The sequence below is a fragment of the Triticum dicoccoides genome, chromosome 1B, assembly GCF_002162155.2.
Source record: "Triticum dicoccoides isolate Atlit2015 ecotype Zavitan chromosome 1B, WEW_v2.0, whole genome shotgun sequence".
In the NCBI taxonomy this organism is placed as follows: Eukaryota; Viridiplantae; Streptophyta; class Magnoliopsida; order Poales; family Poaceae; genus Triticum; species Triticum dicoccoides.
This window is the reverse complement of record NC_041381.1, coordinates 503,905,792-503,926,682: the sequence shown is the minus strand read 5'-3', so window position 1 is coordinate 503,926,682 and position 20,891 is coordinate 503,905,792. Positions and strand designations below refer to the sequence as shown.

The following is a 20,891-nucleotide window of genomic DNA, read 5'->3' as shown; positions in this document are numbered from 1 at the left end:
TAGAGAAAAAAAAACTCAGCTGCTAAGTATGTTTTTTGTTATTTTTTTCAAGTATTATGTGATGCTGAAGTGCTGAACCAACTTTAGTCCAAAGCCTGGTTATGCTTTACAAAAAAATTGAGATAAGATCTAATTAATACAAAACTTTCACTGTTCATGATCAAGGCCAAAGGAACAAGATAATTGAAGTTTTGAGAATAATAAAGTTCTAACAACTTAACGTGGTTCGCCAACAGCAATTTCGATTTTTAGCCATACTTTTTATACAGGCAGGCAAATTTAACAAACGCGTGACTGCAGACACATTTCATGTAGTCAATTTAGCAAACTCTGCAAACTACTTGGCAGTCACCACGTTCAAAAAAAAAAAGGCAGCCATGAAAGTTGTGACTTGCCGCCGAAAGATGGTAAGAGTAGAGTCTCAAAAGAGTACGTCGGACCGTTGTTTGCTGTGCCGAAAGTAGAAATTTCAAAGAGAGTATAAACGATTGATTGCATATCGGAGAGTATAAATGCAATATTCGACAAGAGAACTGGTTCTCATGTTATTGAGTAGGCACACACAATCATCACATGTGTTTATTCACGGAGGTAGGTGAACAAGTACTAGCACCACCAGCCTTTCTCGAGAGAGAAAACACATTGACCAAGACACGACGATAGCATTATACATACTGTTGGCCGTATAGCACGACCCACACACAAGCATAGGCACCATGACTGCTCATCTCATCTGAGCTTTATTTTAGGCGGCACACCTCGTCTGAGCCTGAAGCCCTGAACGGATCAGTGCTTTTTGCATGGCCCGCCGCAGGTGCCGTCGACGGTGCTCTTCATGTCGGCGCACCGGAACGTCTTGTGAGGGCTGGGCGTCACCACGCGGCAGGCCGAGCAGCCCTTGGGGCACTGGGGGTGGGCGTCGTCGCAGACGTCGACCCCCGAGAAGGACCTGCAATTGTTGCAGCACTTGGGGAAATAGTCGGCTGCACGCACGCAAGACACCGACGGCATCAGAATCAGATAATATGTCACTCATAAGACGAGACGAGAACCCTCCCCTTCCCTCTGGGCATCACGAAATGATCGAGCTTTGTTTAGGAAGAGGTGAAATGATTGAGCATCAGCAGCTTACCGTTCACGTGTGAGAGGATCCCCATGACCAGGACGGCCTGGAGGATCAGGATCGCCGCGAGCTTGGTGCTCTTCATGGTTGCTAATGAGCCCTTAGGGCAAAGCTCCCACTTCACCTGGTGCGGTCGGTCTAGTGGTAGAATGCTTTCTGCTGTTGTAGTGGTGTGGCTGGCTAAAGCTGCGAGCAGCTCTATATATAGGCGCCGATTTCGTAAAAGTTGATTGTCAAGCGGCCTCGGCTGCGATGCTGCGATCGCTATGTCCATTATCTGGTTAGTTGGGGGATAAAGATGTTTGACTACTAGCAGCTGGCTTGGAAACTTGGACTCGTTTTCCAGGGTTTTTTATAGGCGGCGTGGATTGTTTGACATGGACACCACCCATGTCCAGCAAAACCAGATCACGTGCACACTGATTTAGGCCACGACAGCAGAGATTGTTTTCATACCACTCGGGAGTATAAGGTACATCAGACTTCCCGTAATGATGACTAGGACTCCCTTCGTAAACTAATATAAAGACATTTAGAATACTAAAATAATGATCTAAATGTTTTTATATTAGTTTACAAGAGGGAGTCGTATATGTCATATAGAAAAAGGTTGAGTATCATATAATGATACCGTATCATAATAAATACTATGCTACCATGTATCATGCATAACAATAAATAAAGTCATCTAGAATACTACTGTATGCATTGTGGAGGTAATATCAGACACAAATATCATATACACTATACTAACTTATGATACTACCACTAAGGACAATCTCATTGGTCCGGGTTTGTCTCTGAAAAAAAAAGCATAGTATTTCGAACTCGGCGCCCCAGGATTCACACTGCCAGACCATAGATAAGTTTCTGAAAATCGATAAAAATGGTCCTTTTCACAAAGTTCAGCAAAAAACGATTTAAAATTATTTCATAAAATGGGTTGTTTTCATGACGCTCGGCTCTGGGCGCCATGACCGACGCCGTAGACAAGCTTCAAAATAATGAATATTTGTTCTACTCCTCTCTACCAGCCACCCGTCACTTCCCCAGCCCATTTGCACACTCTCGTTGTTCCGACGCAACTTGCAGAAATAGAAAAATGCTCTTTTGGGAGTAGCAGATTCTTTTTTCCGAGAGTACGCAAAGTGTGCACCTTAACTTTATAGAAGAGAGAAGGTTATACACAAGAAATACAAACAATATGCACCGCCACACACGGCAGGCACATCCACCCCACCACTCCACACACTAGGCTACTACTCTATACCATATTGCTCTCCTCTTCCTCGCGCCGATGCCCATAGCATGATCTCTAGATGAGTTAGATCGGCCGCCCCCCACTCATTGACGATGCTGTTGTTGTGAAATACCTTGTCATTCCTCGGTTTCCAAAGGTTCCAACAGACGGATGTGCAGAGTGTATCGAAACCTCTCAAGTATCTCTTGTCGATGCGTTTTCTCGCAGCCACCCACCAATCTCCTAACGTGTCTTCCGTGGTTGGTAGCAATGCTATGTCGATATGTCCATCTTCTTGAAGCACAAAAACCACACTTGTCTCGCGTAAACACATTGCAGGAGGATATGATCCACCTTGTCTTCCTCCTGGTCGCATAGGAAGCAAGACGAGTTGTGGTCTTGCAGTCCATGTCTCTGCCGGCGATCCGATGTCCATACCCTATATTGAAGGCCAAGCCACATGAAGAGTTTACAGGTGAGCATGGAGGAGCATATCTTGGGTCGCTAGGTAATAACTCAGGATGGCCGTCTCGCTCATATGGCAGAAAATGGCCATATCTGACCTCTTCTTTCTCGTACATAGCGCAAAATGATCGAAAGATAATGGCTATTTTACTACACAGATCTGGGTTTTTTTTAAACTTATATTTTGTAGACAATCCTAAAGAGACTAGGAAATAGACATGTTCCCGGTAGTTATCTGGGAAACATTGAGGTTATATGGGTAATAGGGTTAGAAGAGAATGACAATCTTGCTAAATTGTGCCAAAATTTGGTAAAAAAGTGTTTAGCTTACTCTTTTTCTGTGGGAAAAGTGTTAGGCTTACTAGCTAATCATTAACTTTGAACCCACCCTTCATTTTCTTTCTAGATCTGTCACTGATCTGCGCTAACTTGCCACATCGGCTTGCCCTGGAAGCATCCTGAATGAGAGAGACATGTTGATAATCACAACGCCCCAGTTCAGGGCGCCATGCCTCTTCGTGGAACTAAACGGTCAGCCCTTACTCTTTTTCCCAAACCCTCTCTTTTCTTCTCTCCACCCCGGCCGAATCGCTCTCACCGCTCCCTAATGCCACTAAATTAAGCGAATCAAAGCTTCAAACCCATGAATTATCTTCCCCCTTGATGTTGAGAATATGCTCCACCTGCTGGTCCATTTTCTCTTGCATGTCCACTTCTCCGTCCGATTCTGACGAATCGAAAAACTCATCTTGAATTATTTTATCAAGCTCTGTCGGTCCATACTCCTCGTTCGACAAAGTATCAAAATTCATCGTCTTCCTTACGAATAAATCACAAAAAACTGTGTCAGACAATGTGTCGAACCCATAGAGTGCAGGGTCAGCCCCGAGAGTTGCCGGACGTACCGCGGTGGCGTCCGGGACGGCGACGTTGTCCGTGGCGACGAGCACGGGGGAGAGGACTGGTGTCTCGGTCCTGGCGGCGCTGAGACTCGAAACATCTGTGAAGCAAGGGTGGTGGCAGAGCTGGAAGACGTCTGGCACGGTTGAAAAAGAATATGAGAGAGCAAATAAATTCGATAGGTCGATGGGATAGATTTGGTCAATTTGTGCTGGGTAGACTTGTCGAGTCCGAGTGAATGGCCCTCCTCTTCACGTGCTGGTGCCGACGGGACAGCGAGGGATGGATCTGGGTCACCGATTCGCTGCACCGTCTTCAAACATGCTGCATGACCGACACTGTGAGCGCGCAGCTCAGTGTTTACATGCCCTGCCGCCCTGGTGAACGGTGATATTGCTCAAGTCATACCTAAGAGAGATCTACCTTAGTACTAGTATATTTGCATCTCCATGTTAGCTAACTAGCGACCGACAAGCTAGACGAGATCACGAGATGCGTATCCTGCTATATAACGTCCGTGATGCATGCTGCATGCATATTCGCGAGATGTAATGGAATACTAGCATGTTCCATACCCGACAAGATGAGATCGGCATGCATGCATGCTTAAATATCTTTTTTTTAGAAAAAGGAGGAAGACCCCGACCTCTGCATCTATACTATGCATGCAACCATTTTATTAATTATTCACACAAGACCTTACAAAGTCATATAACACTAAGACTAAAGCTACCGTCTAGACAACTACTGTCGTTACTCCTATCCAGTTGATGAAGGAATGCTGATAATCTGGGCCTAATACCAAACAAAACTCGCAACCAAACCTAACATTTAAGACCTGAGGTCCCAACCAGGACACCTGCCGGGTATGGGCACCCACAAGTCCGGCGCACTCCTCAACCAGGACGCCTGCCGGGTATGAGGCCGCCGTCGCCACCTGCTGCCAATCCATCTTCAGTGTTGTACTGCTGCATCAACCTTGCTAGGCTTGCCGTCGACGCCACCACGACGCCAGACAACGCCACCATCCTGTGCGTGTCCATCCACGCGCGCCCATCGCCGAAACTCCGCAGCGCCATGCCGCCGTGATCCGTCGCCGGCCTTGCGGTAGATGTAACACCGCTCCTCCTCTTGCCACCTCCATCCATCACTTGCTCCAAAACGATGCCCCCAGGAGGGAATGTGATACAGAGAACACCATCATCGTCTGATCCGGAAGACCCAGATCTAAGGTTTCCCCCGGAGCATCCCGAGCCTGATGACACAAACTGCAACGACGATGCCTTGACAAGGAAACGACATCAAAGACGCCGCCATCGTCCTTCATGACCGTAGTCAACGCGATTTTCATCGGCACTTGCACCACCGGGCGTGCGCCATCGGCGTCGCTGGTCCCTTCAACCATAGCAAACTCCAAAACGATGCCCTGAAGAGGGACTACGACGCAAAAACACCGCCATAGCTCGATCCCAAGGAGATCTAGGGTTTCCCTGGAGTTGCCCGCACCGTCAAGGACCAAATAAGGATGGAATCTGCAGATCCGTAAAGCTGCCGACATGCCGCACCCGCCATCGTCCGCGACCCGGAGACCAAGCCCACGCCTGGGCCCTGATCCGGCCGCGCCGCCACCGATCCGGTCGCGCCGCTGCCGTCCCTAACGACCGCGACGCCCCAGACCTTGAAGCCGCCTGCCGTGGAGGTATGGAATCACCGGAGAGCCGCCATTCCCTGCCGTGACGTCCGGCCGAACACCACGCTCCGGCCCGGGGGCGCCGGCCCGCGCCAGCCCCTCACGAGCGGGAGGGCCCCGAGTCCCCGCCGCCGCCGGCGATGGCAAGGCTTCGCCCTGCCGCGCCCTCAGGCGGCGGCGAGGGAGGAGGAAGAGGAGAAGGGGAGGTCGGGCGATTGGATCTGGGAGCCTCCCGGCCGCCACACAGGGGCGGCTCGGGAGGAGGCAGGAGCGTATCGTGACTCGGGAGGTGTAGATGCTTAAATATCATACCCCTGACTTGCGTAATTACTCCCTCCATTTCTAAATATTTGTCATTTTACAGATTTTAAGAAATGACTACATACGGAGCAAAAATGAGTGAATCTACACTCTAAAATATGTCTATATATATCCATATCTGTAATAAGACAAATATTTAGGAATGAACAAAGTTTTTTTTGGGGTGACTTGCGTAAATTAATAATCCCGACACGCACCAAGTGTGACGACCGTACGTACGCTTGAGCACCGAGAAGGATCCATTCACCATTTGAACTGGACAGTACAATATATTTGTGCTATCTTAACAAATATATTGACACAAATAAACATTGACACAAATAAACTGATTTTTATTTGATTGAGCAGAGACGCAATACACTGACACACAAGTACTCCATCCGTCCTATAATATAAGACGTTTTTTGATACTACACTAGTGCCAAAAAACGTCTTACATCATGAAACGAAGGGAATATGTGTTTATTCAGGGAGCAACGACCACAGCTTTTTCTGGAGAGAGATAAAAGCATAACGACGACGATGACAACAACAATTGTTGTTGGGCATGGAACACGTGTACGTACAACCACAACGGCTCTGCTCAACCCATCCGAGCTTTTATTCTCGGTGCAACATCTTATGTTCTGAGCATGTGCGATCAGTGCTTCTTGCAGGGCTTGCAGGGCGTGCCGTCGTCGACGCGTGCATCGGCGCATCGGAACGTCTTCTTAGGGCTCGTCTGCACGACGCGGCAGTTCACGCAGCCGTCGCGGCACTTGGGGCCGGCGTCGTCGCAGACCACGGCCCCCGAGAAGAACCTGCAGTTGTCGCAGCACTTGGGGAACTCGGCTGCATGGAATCAAATCAGTTAATCGCCTTGTTAACTGGATTCGCATCGGTTAACTATCAATTGTGTGTGTAATGTAAAGCTAAGGATCTCAACGAAATCACAATACGGCAATCAGCAACCATACCGTTCGCCTGTGAGAGGATTCCCATGACCAGGACGGCCTGGAGGACCAGGATGACCACGAGTGTGCTACTCTTCATCGTTGCTCCTAAACTTCTCTATATGGAGGCTCTGCACTGCCGTGTGTCGTGGAAGGATGATTTATGTTGTGGTTGTGCCTGGCCAAAGCTACAAGCAACTCTATATATAGATGTCCGTTCTTGAAGCATGCCAATTTGATGCGTCAGCTATGAATTGTTTTTTGTTATTGAGGTTTGGGATAAACTTGTTTGACTCCTTGCTAGCTTGGACTCGTTTCCTTTTTCTTTAAAGGCGGCTTAGACGTGTTAGGCACATCTCCATCTTCCATGTCCAGCGCATCAGCACACTTATTTCCTCATGATCAGTCGGTTATGTATGAAAAGAACTCTTTCTATTCGCGCCGGAGCGGTGGATCGACAGAATCGTCAAATGTTCTATGTGCACGCTACTTCAGTGTACCTAGCCAAGCCCTTCATTTCGAAATACAAGATGTGTTTAACTTTTCAGTCTCCAATACACGTCTTTGACTACAAATTTTACTTATAAAATATTTAATTTTTAGTAAAAATATATGACACAAGAATATTTTGCAAGTTTGTGAATGTTTGTTCGACGTCAGAGAGGAGATTGGAGCCGCGTCTGGACTTGATGACAACGTCGTTGATGTAGGCCTCCACGTTGGCCCCAATCTGGTCGTGGAGGTATTTCTGCATCATTCGCTGATATGTCACCCCGGCATTCTTGAGCCCAAAGGGCATGGTGATCTTGCAAAAGGGCCGGAAAGGTGTGATGAAGGAGGTCTTCTCCTTGTCGGACGTCCTTCATGCGTATTAAATGATAGCCAGAGTAAGCATCCAAGAAGCACATGGGTTCACATCCCAATGTTGAATATATAACTTGGTCGATGAGAGGTGGCGGAAATAAGTCCTTTGGACATACTTTGTTGAGGTCAGTTTAGTCAACACACATGCGGCAGAACATGTTCTTTTTCCGCACCATGACGGGATTGGCCAGCCACTCCGAGTGCGTGACTTCCCTGATGAATCTGGCGGCTAGAAGTCGGGGGATCTCCTCACACCTGTCGTTTCTATGTGGCGAAGGGACATAGGGCTTGTTTGACTGGCCTGGCGTCCTTCCGAACGTCCAGGTTGTGTTGTGCAATCTTTACGGGAACCCCGGGCATGTCTGCGGGCCTCCAGTCAAAGATATCTCAGTTGCTTCAGAGGAATTGCAGGAGCGTGGCCTCCCATTCTTTTGGTAGGTCTAGTCCAATGATTATCGTTTTTGCCGGTCTTCTCGGTGGACTTGAAATTTTTTGGTCTCCTTCGCTAGATGGAAGCTGGCCACGGCCGGGGCTTGGTTGGTAGTATTATTGTAGATGTGTCGACAGACTTCTTGATGTGCTCAAGCTCTGTGGAAGCCAGTGCTGCCTCGGCGAGCTCTACGTTCGTGGGTTCTGCTTCAAGAGCCCTCTCGGGGCTGCCGTGGATTGTTATTGTGCCACTCAGACTTGGCATCTTGAGTTGGAGGTATGTGTAGGAGATATCGCCATAAATTTGACGTAGGCCGACCTGTCTAGGACGGCGCTGTAGCCGGTTTGAAATGGCGTGACCTCAAATCATATTTTTTCGATCTAAAGTCATCCTCGTCCCCAAAGACGACCTCTAGGTCGAGCTGTCCGAGGGGGTGCACCTGCCTGCCAAGTGCAAAACTGGAAGGCGATGGGCGAGGACTGCAGGCGGGATCGGGATATCGCCATCTTGGCCAAGGTGTCGGGGAAGATGATGTTCACGCCACTGTCGCTGTCCATTGGGACTTGAGCGAGGCGGAATCCCCCAAAAATCGGATCTACAAGTAGGGCGAACTTGCCTGGATACGAAACATAGGCCGGACGGTCGATATGACAGATGGTGCCATGGAATCGGACCACTCCATGAGCTTTGTTGGGGTCGGCGCGACTGCGTAAACTGCACGTCAGGTGATCTTCTGGGCCTGGCGTGTATCTGTGGCCTGGAAGATCATGTTGAGGCATGCGTTTGGTCGCGACAAGTGGTGCCCCGCGCGCGAAGGGTGATAGAGGTGAAGGAAATATGCCCTAGAGTCAATAATAAATATGTTATTTTATATTTCCTTATATCATGATAAATGTCTATTATTCATACTAGAATTGTATTAACCAGAAACTTCATACATGTGTGGATACATAGACAAAAACACCGTGTCCCTAGTATGCCTCTACTTGACTAGCTCGTTAGCCAAAGATGGTTAAGTTTCCTAACCATAGACATGTGTTGTCATTTGATGAACGGAATCACATCATTAGGAGAATGATGTGATGGACAAGACCCATTCGTTAGCTTAGCATAATGATCATTCAGTTGTATTGGTACTGCTTTCTTCATGTCAAATACATATTCCTCCAACTATGAGATTATGCGACTCCCGTATACCGGAGGAATGCCTTGTGTGCTATCAAACATCACAACGTAACTAGGTGATTATAAAGATGCTCTACAGGTATCTCCGAAGGTGCTTGTTGGGTTGGCATAGATCGAGATTAGGATTTGTCACTCCGAGTATCGGAGAGGTATCTCTGGGCCCTCTTGGTAATGCACATCATAAGAAGCCTTGCAATCAATGTGACTAATGAGTTAGTTGTGGGATGACGCATTACGGAACGAGTCAAGAGACATTCCCGTAACGAGATTGAACTAGGTATGAAGATACTGACGATCGAATCTGAGGAAAGTAACATACCGATGACAAAGGGAATAACGTATGTTGTCATAACGGTTCGACTGATAAAGATCTTCATAGAATATGTGGGAGACAATATGACCATCCAGGTTCTGCTATTTGTTATTGACCGGAGAGGTGCCTCAGTCATGTTTACCTAGTTCTCGAACCCGTAGGGTCCGCACGCTTAACGTTCGATGATGATTTGTATTATGTGAGTTATGTGATTTGGTGAGCGAATGTTGTTCGGAGTCCCGGATGAGATCACGGATATGACTAGGGGTCTCGAAATGGTTGAGAGGTAAAGATTGATTTATAGGATGATAGTATTCGGACACCAGAAGTGTTCCGGGGGTACCGGGTATGTATCAGGTCACCGGAAGGGGTTCCACGCATCCCCCCGGCAACTAAATGGGCCTAATGGGCCAAGAGTGGGACAGACCAGCCCCTAAGGGGCTGGTGCGCCCCATGTAGGCCGAAATAGAGGGAGGGGAGAGGATAAGAGAGAAAGGAAGGGGAGGATTCGACCTCCCCCTTCCTCCTTCCTTCCCCCTTGGGGAATTATGGTAGGGGGGGGGGGGGCGAATAGGATTAGGGCCCCAAGTAGGATTGCTCCTACTTGGGCGCCCTCTTGGTTGTCCTCTCTCCCTCCCACCTATATATATGAAGGGGGGAGGCGCCTAGAACACACAATATTGATTCCTAGCCGTGTGTGGCGCCCCCTCCACAATTTATGCATCCAGTTATATTCACGTAGTGCTTAGGCGAAGCCCTGCGTGGATCACTTCAGCATCATCGTCACCACGCCGTCGTGCTGAGGCAACTCTCCCTCGACACTTTGGTGGATCATGAGTTCGAGGGACGTCATTGAGATGAACGTGTGTAGAACTCGGAGGTGCCGTACGTTCGGTACTTGATCGGTCGAAACGGGAAGAAGTTCGACTACATCAATTGTGTTAACAAACGCTTCCGCTTTCGGTCTACGAGGGTACATGGATACACTCTCCCCCTCTCGTTGCTATGCATCTCCTAGATATATCTTGCGTGAGCGTAGGAAGTTATTTGAAATTGCATGCTACGTTTCCCAACAGTGGCATCCGAGCCAGGTCTATGCGTAGATGATATGCATGAGTAGAACACAAAGAGTTGTGGGATGTGATTGTCATACTGCTTACCACCAATGTCTTATGTTGATTCAGCGGTATTGTTGGATGAGGCGACCCAAACCAACCTTACATGACCACATTCATGAGACAGGTTCCACTGATAGACGTGCAACTAGTTTTGCATAAAGGTGCCTGTCAAGTGTTTGTTTCTCTAACTTTAGTTGAATCGAATTTGACTGCGGTTGGTCCCTGTTGAAGGTTAATACATCAAACTTGATAAATCACCGATGTGGTTTTGTGCCGTAGGTAAGAACGTTTCTTGCTAGAAGCCCGTAGCAGCCACATAAAACTTGCAACAACAAAGTAGAGGATGTCTAACTTGTTTTTGCAGGGCATGTTGTGATGTGATATGGTCAAGACATGATGTGGTATACATTATTGTATGAGATGATCATGTTTTGTAAAAGTTATCGGCAACTGGCAGGAGCCTTATTGTTGTCGCTTTATTGTATGAAATGCAAACGCCATACAGTTGCTTTACTTTATCACTAAGCGGTAGCGATAGTTGTAGAAGCAATAGTTGGTGAGACGACCACGACGCTACGATGGAGATCAAGGTGTCAATCCGGTGACGATGGATATCATGACGTTGCTTTGGACATGGAGATCAAAAGCACAAGATGATGATTGCCATATCATGTCACATATTTTGATTGCATGTGATGTTTATCTTTATGCATCTTATTTTGCTTAGTACGGCGGTAGCATTATAAGATGACCCCTTGACTAAATTTCAAGGTATAAGTGTTCTCCCCGAGTATGCACCGTTGCGAAAGTTCTTCGTGTTGAGACACGATGTGATGATCGGGTGTGATAGGCTCTACGCTCACATACAACGGGTGGAAGCCAGTTTTGCACATGCATAATACTCGGGTTAAACTTGACGAGCCTAGCATGTACAGACATGGCCTCAGAACACTGGAGACCGAAAGGTCGAATGTGAATCATATAGTAGATATGATCAACATAGAGATGTTCACCATTGAAGACTACCCCATCTCACGTGATGATCGGACATGGGTTAGTTGATTTGGATCACGTTACACTTAGATGACTTGATGTATGTCAGCTTTAGTGGGAGTTCTTAAGTAATTTGATTAATTGAACTTTAATTTATCATGAACTTACTCCTGATAGTATTTGCGTTTCTATGTTGAAGATCAATAGCTCGCGTTGAAGCTCCCCTATGTTTTTTGATATGCTCCTAGAGAAAAATAAGTTGAAAGATGAGAGTAGCAATGATGTGGACTGGGTCCGTGATCTGAGGATTATCCTCATTGCTGCACAGAAGAATTACGTCCTTGATGCACCGCTAGGTGACAAACCTATTGCAGGAGTAGATGCAGACGTTATGAACGTTTGGCAAGCTCGATATCATGACTACTTGATAGTTAAGTGCACCATGCTTTACTACTTAGAATCGGGGCTTCAAAGACGTTTTGAATGCCACAGAGCATATGAGATGTTCCAAGAGCTGAAATTTGTATTTCAAACTCATGCCCGTTGTCGGATTTCGTGTTCCGCAAACCTTTGAGAGGTTCTCTGAGGTGCGTGCGGATATCTCAACCTCCTGCCTACTTGCGATCCTCACAGCCTAGCATGTCGAACTCAAAGGGACAGAGAGACACATCAGTTTATCCTGGTTTGGGCCACCTTGCGGTGTAATACCCTACTCCATCTTTTTGGTGGATTGCCTCGAGGGGCTGAGGATGAACTAGTACAGTGGATGAACAACCTCAGGAGGTGAGGTGTTCTTGAGCTCGAGAGAGATGGTGAGGTGGTCAGATTAGAACGGATCTGATCCCCTCTATGGTGGTGGCTATGTCCTATTTAAAGTGGCCTTGGTCCTCTTCCCAAATGTTGGCAGGAAGGGATCCCACAATGGCCAGATTTGAAGGCGGACAAGAAGTACACCCTATCATGAATAAAGCGGTCTTCACCTGCAAAAGCCCCTGGTCGTGACGCTTTGGTGGGCTCGGCGATGACCTCCGACCTGCCGTCCTGGCGGTCTTGGTCTCGTTGCACCAGAATGGAAACCTTTGGCTGATTCCTCAGGACTCCGCGCCTGCTGCTTGCCTCCCTTGGACCAAAGAGGAAACTGGTACTTTACGCCCGCTGGCGCCCGCCTGGCCTTGGTCATCATGGCTCACGTCAGCTGAGCCTCGCGAGGTGCACCTTGCATAGAAGTCTCCGCTCCTCGGGAGCCAACCCGAGGAGGCCGATCCCCTTAGAGGTCTTGGTGTCGTCTGCCTCGCGAGGCTTGGCCCCTCGCGAGGGTATTGAGTTTGTTGATGCTGAAGCTGGACCGTACCAGGCCGTCGATGGAGCCACGCAGTGGGCCGCAGGCAGGAAAGTCTGGGTACCCCCATATCCAGAACACCGACAGTAGCCCCCGGGCCCAAGGTGCGCTCGGACTTGGCTTCTAGGTGAAGCCAAGGGGCAAGTGCGAAGCGCCGCGGGCCCTAACAGCGTGCGGCCTTGAACGACGCGTGACGATTGATGGGATGTGGGAGTCTCCATTACCCCATGCTGCCTTGAAATCCGCCAAGCCTGGCGGCCGCCCGTTGCCAGAGCAGTTCGCCCCTGTCGATTGTCGCGCTTGGCCCTCATTCTTTCTCATCCCAGGCTTGCAATTCTTCGCGCGAATCTAGTGCCAGCACCGCTCCCCCTTCCTAGCTTCCGCCATGGCTCCACAGCAGAGGAAGAAGAAGGGGAGGTCGTGCGCCCCGGCTGGACCCCTGTCGGCCTTGGAGCCGGCTCTCGAGCAGTCGATGGTGATCAAATCGGGAGGGGCTGAAAAAGGTCCGCCCTGCTCTTGCAGCCGATTTCAACGAGTGGACGGCTATGGCCACCCGACCCGCGTCTTGGCTTGTGGATGATATGAGTGCCGCTGAGATTCCCATCTATCTTCACGGTCTCTTTGCGGGCCTGATTCCCCCTTTCTCTCCTTTCTTCAACGCCATAATCTCGCACTACCAGATCCACCTGCTGCACCTGGATCCCCGCTCCATCATCCTCCTTGCTATCTTTGCCTTCCTTTGCGGTCGGCATTGCTCCTTCTGTGGCCCTGTTTTGCCACTTCTTCTTGCTCCGTCTGGTCGACGCCCGCCAACGCTCAGGGTGCGTGACCTTCGAACCGGTTGCAGCAACTGCCGGCTTAGAGATCGGCTTCAAGCTGTCGCTTGACACAAAGGGTTTGCGGAAGCAGCGGTTGTTCATAGACGCTGGGACGTGCAGCCCCCTGCTTCTGACCCCTCGGGTGCCTGCGGAGCCCAGCTCCGGCTGGGGCCATGTGAAGCTTGTCAACCGTCAGCTTACCCATGTCTGGAAGAGGCTGGACAAGATGCAGATGCTGGGGGTGATAGCGCCAATGGTGGTGAAGGAATTCGTCTGGTGGCGCATCGCCCCACTTCGGCGCCATTCCTGCCCGATGTTGACCTTCACCGGCACCGAGGACTCCATGAGGCTCCAGGAGCCGACACTGCCTTCCAAGACCCTGAGCAAGGTGTTTGAGCTTGTGACGGGCGACTCCAAGCCCGCCGATTTTCCTAGAAATGACTGCCTCCTCTACCAATGCTCGAACAAGGTGGCCTTCATGGAGCAGATGCCCCTCTTCGATGAGTGAGGGTTACTCCCGGAGGGCCTCGAGGGGCCTCGCGAGAATCCCATCCTCGTGGCTCCCCTGCTACTTGATCCTGCGGCACGCGCCCCAAGTGTGGTAGCGGGGAGGTGCACGCCGCCAGCTACTACCGAGGAGACCTCCGGAGGTCCTGCGCCATCTAGCGCTCCTGAGGCCGAGACTCCTGGGACCCAGGAAGGGACCACCGCGGGGTCAGCACAACCCGATGCTCCAGAGGCAGAGGCTCCTGAGGCTCGGGGTGATGGCTCCGAGGTGGCTGCTGATGGGGAGGCGCCTCCTGATGCCCCTGAGGCTGCCGCCCAGGGGTCACTGCCAAGCGCTCCCGCTCTAGAGGCTACCGCCCAGGGTGCCCCACCGAGCTCTCCTACTCCAGAGGCTGCCGCCCAGGGCGCCCTGCCGAGCGCTCCTGCTCCTAGGGACCGTGTGGCACCCCGGCTGAGAGTGACCGGTTTACCCTGCATTGCCAGCCCAGAGACCATGTCATCTGGCAACACACAACAACTTGGTATAGAAAAACAACCGCTTTATTCATGCTAGCGGAGCATAGTTCATATTACAACAGTTAGCGAGGCCAAGCGGCACACACGGTGCGGCTGAACAATATGTACATTATTTAGTAAACATAAAGGGGCCTCGATCATGACAACTACGCGGCAGCGGAACAACGTCGTAGCGGGACTCCATAGCACAGGGACACCGATGTGGACACGATCTAGACTCGGACAACTCTCCTTTCCAACGAGACTTTCCTGAAATATGGCATGACACGCCAGGTCAGTACATTGAATGTACTTGCAAGCTCACAACAAGCATAAACATAATGACAAACAATATCATGATATTTAACCAATTAATGACAATGCAACAATATACATATCCAACATGCTGTGACTATACTCAAGTGATACTCGTCCCATGGACTGGCTTACCGAATGTGATCATTTCCAGACCACAAACATGAAGAACCCAACGACAACCTCGTGATCCTTACGGCGATCACAACCAGACCACAGCTGGTCTAACTCAACCCGATGGCCTTACTGCCATTACCTTAGTGCAAATCTTAGTGTGCAAATTTATTAAGTGTTGACCCATGGTGTACCCTACTTTCGAGCGTGTCTGTAACCATGGACTCGGCTATCGATAGATTAATACACTCTGCAGAGGTAGCACACTGGACCCACACTATGGAACCCATGGCCTCGCACTCCCATTCGGGTGGACAAACGGCATTCCGACGAAGTGTGCAAATTTATTAAGTGTTGACCCATGGTGTACCCTACTTTCGAGCGTGTCCGTAACCATGGACTCGGCTATCGATAGATTAATACACTCTGCAGAGGTAGCGCACTAGACCCACACTATGGAACCCATGGCCTCGCACTCCCATTCGGGTGGACAAACGACATTCCGACGAAACCACTTCATTGTCATGACACTCTCCCGGGCACTCTGACTAAATCCCCATCGGGCTAGTCCTGGGTGGCCTCGTGTCTACCTCAAGACAACTCAAACCACCTCGTGGCAACGATCCACTCTGGGACCCAAACACTTAACTCATCAACTAGCACACAAGGTTATGCCTGCTCCCCGGGCCAGGGTACAGCACACCCATAACCTTCCCTAGATGGAGGCACCGAACAGAGGCACGACAATGAAACACATTAAGGCCGTCCCATGCCGGCAAATGTGGTTGCACTGGGAAAAACTCGTTTCAGCGGCACCATGACCCGGTCAACAACATATTCAAGTTGAGTGATTTATCAGGTTCAACTTAAAGTGAAAGTAACCGGTGTCATAATGCCATGCTATGCATCACTAACATTTGCATCAAATAATCATGAAAATAACTAAATCAACTATGCTCCCACGGAGCCATCACCAACTCAAGATACTTCTCTGGTTAAGATCAAACCTCACTTAAACTAGAACCATTTCTAGCAATCTCATCATTTTTCATCATGCAAGAATAATAATTAAACTAATCATTAACCTTCATGACCATATCCTTTTATTATTACTCATATCTAAGTTCTTGTTAGCTTATCAGCAAGATTCATTTCAAACTTTCTGTAAATCAAACACACTTAACATGACAAGAATCTAATAGAATATAATTATCGTAATAATTATTTAAATGCATGAATAATCATAAGTTTAAGTAGGAAAATCACAAATATTGAAGTGACACTATGAAAATGTTGTTGTGGCTTGCCTTAGTGCTGCCGAGGTTCACAAATCTCCTGGTGATCCTCAAGACAAGCTTGCTCTTCTGAAAATAAACAAAACCACAAAAAGAAAACATCAAGAAACCTTCTGAAAATTTCCAGAAAATCTAGACAACAAGGAAAAATCCCATCTCTTGGGTGCTGTTAGATTTCTGGACAAAGAACACAATGCAAAAAGAATCAATGCATTTGGACTTATAGATAAAAAGTTGTGGCTGTTTGAATTTTCCTGGATTTAAATGAATTTGATTTAAAAAGAAAACAGACTAGGGAGGGGTGACATCAAATGCGTAAACGCCTGGGGCGCCTCCACTCGTACTGCTTCACGCGCGTACTGAGTGGCTGACTAGCAGGCCCCGCTAGTCAAGCCAGAAGGAGGGGGAGAGGGAAGCAGAGGGAGGCGGAGCTTCGCTGGAGCACATGCCGGCGACGAGGGTTCTTGGGGTCAAACGAGAGGGGGGATCGAAGGAGAAGAAGATGGCGCACCTGCCCGTACCTGTAGCGTGGATAGAGGTGACCAAACAACGTCGAAAGAGGCCTCTCTAGCGGAGGCAGATGACAGCGGTCGCCGGAGACGAAGGCAACGGCGGCTCGGGGCGGCTCCAGGGGCTCCAACAGGGCGGAACACCCTCACCGAAGAGTGGCGGAGGCCCTGGCAGGGTCGCCCTGGCCTGGGAGGGGCTGGAGCTGTGGGGACGATCTGAAGGGGATCGCTGACGAGCTCGGGCTTCGGGACGGCAGCTGGCAGCCTGCCCGGCCGGGCTGCGGCTTCTACTAGTTTGTGGAGGGTGTGGGAGTAGCTGCAGGTGCTCAAGGAGGCTGGGTGTGGCGGCATTTATAGGCGGGCGGCGAGAGGGGTTCGGGCTCCACCGGAGGACACCTATCCATGGCGCCCGGCGACGAACGGCTCCAGCAAGAGAGGGGGAAGACGACAGAGGTCACGCGGAAACTATTGGCGGGCGTGGACGAGCACAGGGACGAGGGAGAAGACTACGCGCACTGTGTCATTGGCTGGACCGTGCCCGTGCCCGCTGCGGCGAGCTCCGGCGTCGTCGAGTGCCAGGGGGAGTTAAGGCAGTGGAGACGGGGAAGGTGGCGAGGCTTGGCATTCTCGGGCAGGCTGGGAGCAAGCACGCGATCAACAGAGTGCTAGGCGGCACGAAGAGCGCGTGTTTTGCATGCCAGCATGCCCGGACGAATGCGGTCACCGCGTGAACCGTGACATCAGGCCACCCTAAGCGCTAACGTGATGTCTGGCGTGTAGTCCTTGGTAGTTTGGAGTGTTACCACGGTTGGGCTTGGATCCAGGTGCAGTAGAAATGGATTTGTACTGCTAGCAAGTTTCTGGACAGTAACTTTGGAGGTTTACTGTGGTCAAACCACTGGGAGTTAAGGGCTGAGCTTTGGAGGCTTGCTTACACTTACTAAGGTAAATAGGCACAAGAAAAACCAGCTACAATGGAGCTAGTAAAATGGTAGTTGCTGTAGAAACTACCATTTCTATCCAGAAATGAATTTATTTTCTGTAGCTAAAATATTCCAAAGAGTGATGAAATATTTTTTGCTCAGAAAGGTGCCCTAGGGTTCAAAGAATAATTGGGATTTTTCTCAGGATTTTTGGGGCAAGAAAAATTAGGGTTGCTTTGGAGCACAAAGGGCTAGCTAGGGTTTTGGAGGGCAAAATGAATATGTTTCCAAGCAATATTTTGAGTTGATCCAGAGGTGAAATGATGGTTTTGAGGAGGAGAGGGAGCACTTGGGTGAAAGTCAAGGGGTACCCAAGTGGTTAAGTCCAAATGAAGAGATTCAAAACTCCAAATTTAAAACCAACTCAACTGAAAACCAAAGAGGGAAAAAACCAGGCTGTCACAAACCTCCCCCACTTAGAATGAATCTCGTCCTCGAGATTCGGTTGCTTGGGAAAACCATTCTGGATAACATGTCCTTAGAAATTCTTCTGATTCCCATGTTGATTCTGACTCGGTATGATGCTTCCATTGGACTTTGTAAAACTTCCATGCTTTACTGCGTGTGACTCTTTCCATCTGATCCAAGATTTTCACCTGCCTTTCTTCATATGTTAAGTCCTTTGCCAGCTCTGTTTCTGTCAAATCAGTCTTTTTCTCAGGCAGCGATATGCACCATTGCAATTGTGAAACATGAAATACATTGTGCACGTATGACAATTCAGGGGGCAACTCCAACTGATATGCCACAGCACCCACTCACGTCATAACAGGAAATGGACCAATAAATCTGGGTGCCAATTTCCACGAGTCTGAAACCTCTTGATACCTTTCATAGGCGTGACTCGAAGATAGACATGTTCTCCGGGTTCAAAGCGGATCTGACGGTGCTTTGCATCATAATTACTTTTCCGGGTTCAAACTCTGTCTCTAATTTCCCTAACTTGCTTTTTGGCTTCCAGTATGAGATCCGTTCCAAAAATATGGCTATCTCTAGTTTGAGACCAATTTAATGGAGTGCGGCACTTACGGCCATACAAAGCTTCATACGGGGACGTCTTTAAACTGGTCTGGAAGCTATTTTTATACGAGAACTCAGCGTACGGCAAGCAGTCTTCCCATTTTGGGCCTTGGGCCAAAACACAGGCTCGCAGCATATCCTTGAGTATTTGGTTTACTCGTTCTGTCTGCCCATCAGTCTGAGGGTGATAAGCGGTACTGTACTTCAATTCCGTCCCTAAGGCTCGATGGAGACGGGACCAAAAAGCGGAGATAAAAAGTGAACCTCAGTCAGAAGTAATGGTTCGGGGGACTCCATGCAGACTGACTATTCTAGACACATACAATTGTGCAAGCTCATATGCTAGATATGAGGTCCTGATCGGGAGGAAATGGGCTACCTTGGTTAACGTGTCCACTATGACCCAGATCGCATCATTGCCCCGTCGGGTCTTAGGTAGTCTGGTGATAAAATCCATACAGACATCATCCCATTTCCATTGTGACACTGGTAACGGTTGGAGAAGTCCGGCTGGCTTTTGATGTTCTGCCTTTACTTTGTTGCATATGTCGCAACATGCCACGAAATAAGCAATGTCTTTCTTCATTCCATCCCACCAAAATATTTGTCGAAGGTCTCCGTACATTTTTGTACCTCCAGGATGAATGGAATATGAGGATTCATGGGCTTCTGATAGGATCTTCTGCTTTAAATCCGCTTGATTGGGCACACAAATCCTTCCCCTAAATCGGAGGGTACCGTACTGATCCTTCGAGAAATCGGAATGCTTGACACATTTTTGCATATTGGTGTCGCCTGGCTGGGCCTTGCGGATTTCTTCCTCAAGAGTAGGGGTAACTTCCAGAATATTGGCAAGGCCAGCCTCAACTATGACCAGGTTGAGCTGAGCAATCCCTTCTTTAAGTTCAGGAGGCAAGGATTCCAATAGGACATTTAAACGGACGGGCTTTCGACTAAGCACATCGACAACCACGTTGGCCTTACCCGGATGGTAATTTATTCCAAGGTCATAATCCTTGACCAACTCAAGCCATCTTTGTTGACGGAGATTTAAATATGGCTGAGTAAATATATATTTGAGGATTTTGTGATCGGTGAAAATTTGGCATCTTTTCCCGATGAGGTAGTGTCTCCAAATTTTCAAAGTATGAACCACCGCAGCCATTTCCAAATCATGAGTGGGGTAATTCCCCTCGTGGGGTCGTAGCTGTCGTGAGGCATAAGCTACTACCTTGCCATCTTGCATAAGTACGCATCCCAGTCCTTGCCTGGAAGCGTCGCAGTACACATCAAATCTGCGGTAGATATTTGGGAGTGTTAATACTGGTGCAGTTGTCAATCGTTTCTTTAACTCAGTGAAACTTTTCTCACAGTCCTTAGTCCATTCAAACTTCTTATCCTTTTTGAGCAGCTCTGTCATGGGTTTAGCAATCTTGAAAAACCCTTCAATGAAACGGCGGTAATATCCGGCTAATCCAAGAAAACTCCGGATCTGAGATACGGTTGCGGGTGGCAACTAGTCGAGCACATCCTTTACCTTGCTTGGGTCCACGGCTATACCTTCAGCGGATAACACATGCCCGAGGAATCCAACTTGCTTGAGCCAAAACTCACATTTACTGAATTTGGCGTATAAATGATGCTCACGGAGTCGTTGTAACACTGCTCGGAGGTGTGCCTTATGCTCTTCTTCAATTCTTGAGTAAATGAGTATATCATCGATGAAGACGACCACAAACTTACCGAGAAAGTCCATGAATACCTTATTCATCATATGCATGAAGAAGGCGGGGGCGTTGGTGAGGCCAAAAGACATGACTGTATATTCATAGAGACCATAGCGAGTGGTGAATGCGGTCTTGGGAATATCCTCCTTTTTAATTTTGAGCTGATAATACCCAGTCCGTAAATTGATCTTGGAG

At 48.8% G+C, this 20,891-nt stretch overlaps 2 protein-coding genes across 2 annotated transcripts; both read right to left on the bottom strand.

The window, feature by feature from the left end:
- Nucleotides 1-513: 513 nt before the first annotated feature.
- Nucleotides 514-1,310, bottom strand: LOC119344902. The gene is made up of 2 exons (XM_037615195.1): nucleotides 1,133-1,310; nucleotides 514-983 (listed from the first exon to the last, which is right to left on the bottom strand). Exons 1-2 carry the CDS (start codon nucleotides 1,206-1,208, stop codon nucleotides 787-789), a joined length of 273 nt encoding a protein of 90 aa, XP_037471092.1. The 5' UTR covers nucleotides 1,209-1,310; the 3' UTR covers nucleotides 514-786.
- A 4,740-nt stretch (nucleotides 1,311-6,050) lies between these two features.
- LOC119344890 lies at nucleotides 6,051-6,847 on the bottom strand. The gene is made up of 2 exons (XM_037615186.1): nucleotides 6,696-6,847; nucleotides 6,051-6,570 (listed from the first exon to the last, which is right to left on the bottom strand). Exons 1-2 carry the CDS (start codon nucleotides 6,769-6,771, stop codon nucleotides 6,380-6,382), a joined length of 267 nt encoding a protein of 88 aa, XP_037471083.1. The 5' UTR covers nucleotides 6,772-6,847; the 3' UTR covers nucleotides 6,051-6,379.
- Between the last annotated feature and the right edge of the window lie 14,044 nt (nucleotides 6,848-20,891).

What these genes read in the sequence shown, in the direction of transcription:
- LOC119344902 (XM_037615195.1), bottom strand. Translation starts at nt 1,208, where the DNA reads ATGAAGAGCACCAAGCTCGCGGCGATCCTGATCCTCCAGGCCGTCCTG. An exon ending in GATCCTCTCACACGTGAACG is followed by an intron (nt 984 to 1,132) that starts GTAAGCTGCTGA and finishes GCGTGCGTGCAG; the next exon opens with CCGACTATTTCCCCAAGTGC.
- LOC119344890 (XM_037615186.1), bottom strand. Translation starts at nt 6,771, where the DNA reads ATGAAGAGTAGCACACTCGTGGTCATCCTGGTCCTCCAGGCCGTCCTG. An exon ending in AATCCTCTCACAGGCGAACG is followed by an intron (nt 6,571 to 6,695) that starts GTATGGTTGCTG and finishes GATTCCATGCAG; the next exon opens with CCGAGTTCCCCAAGTGCTGC.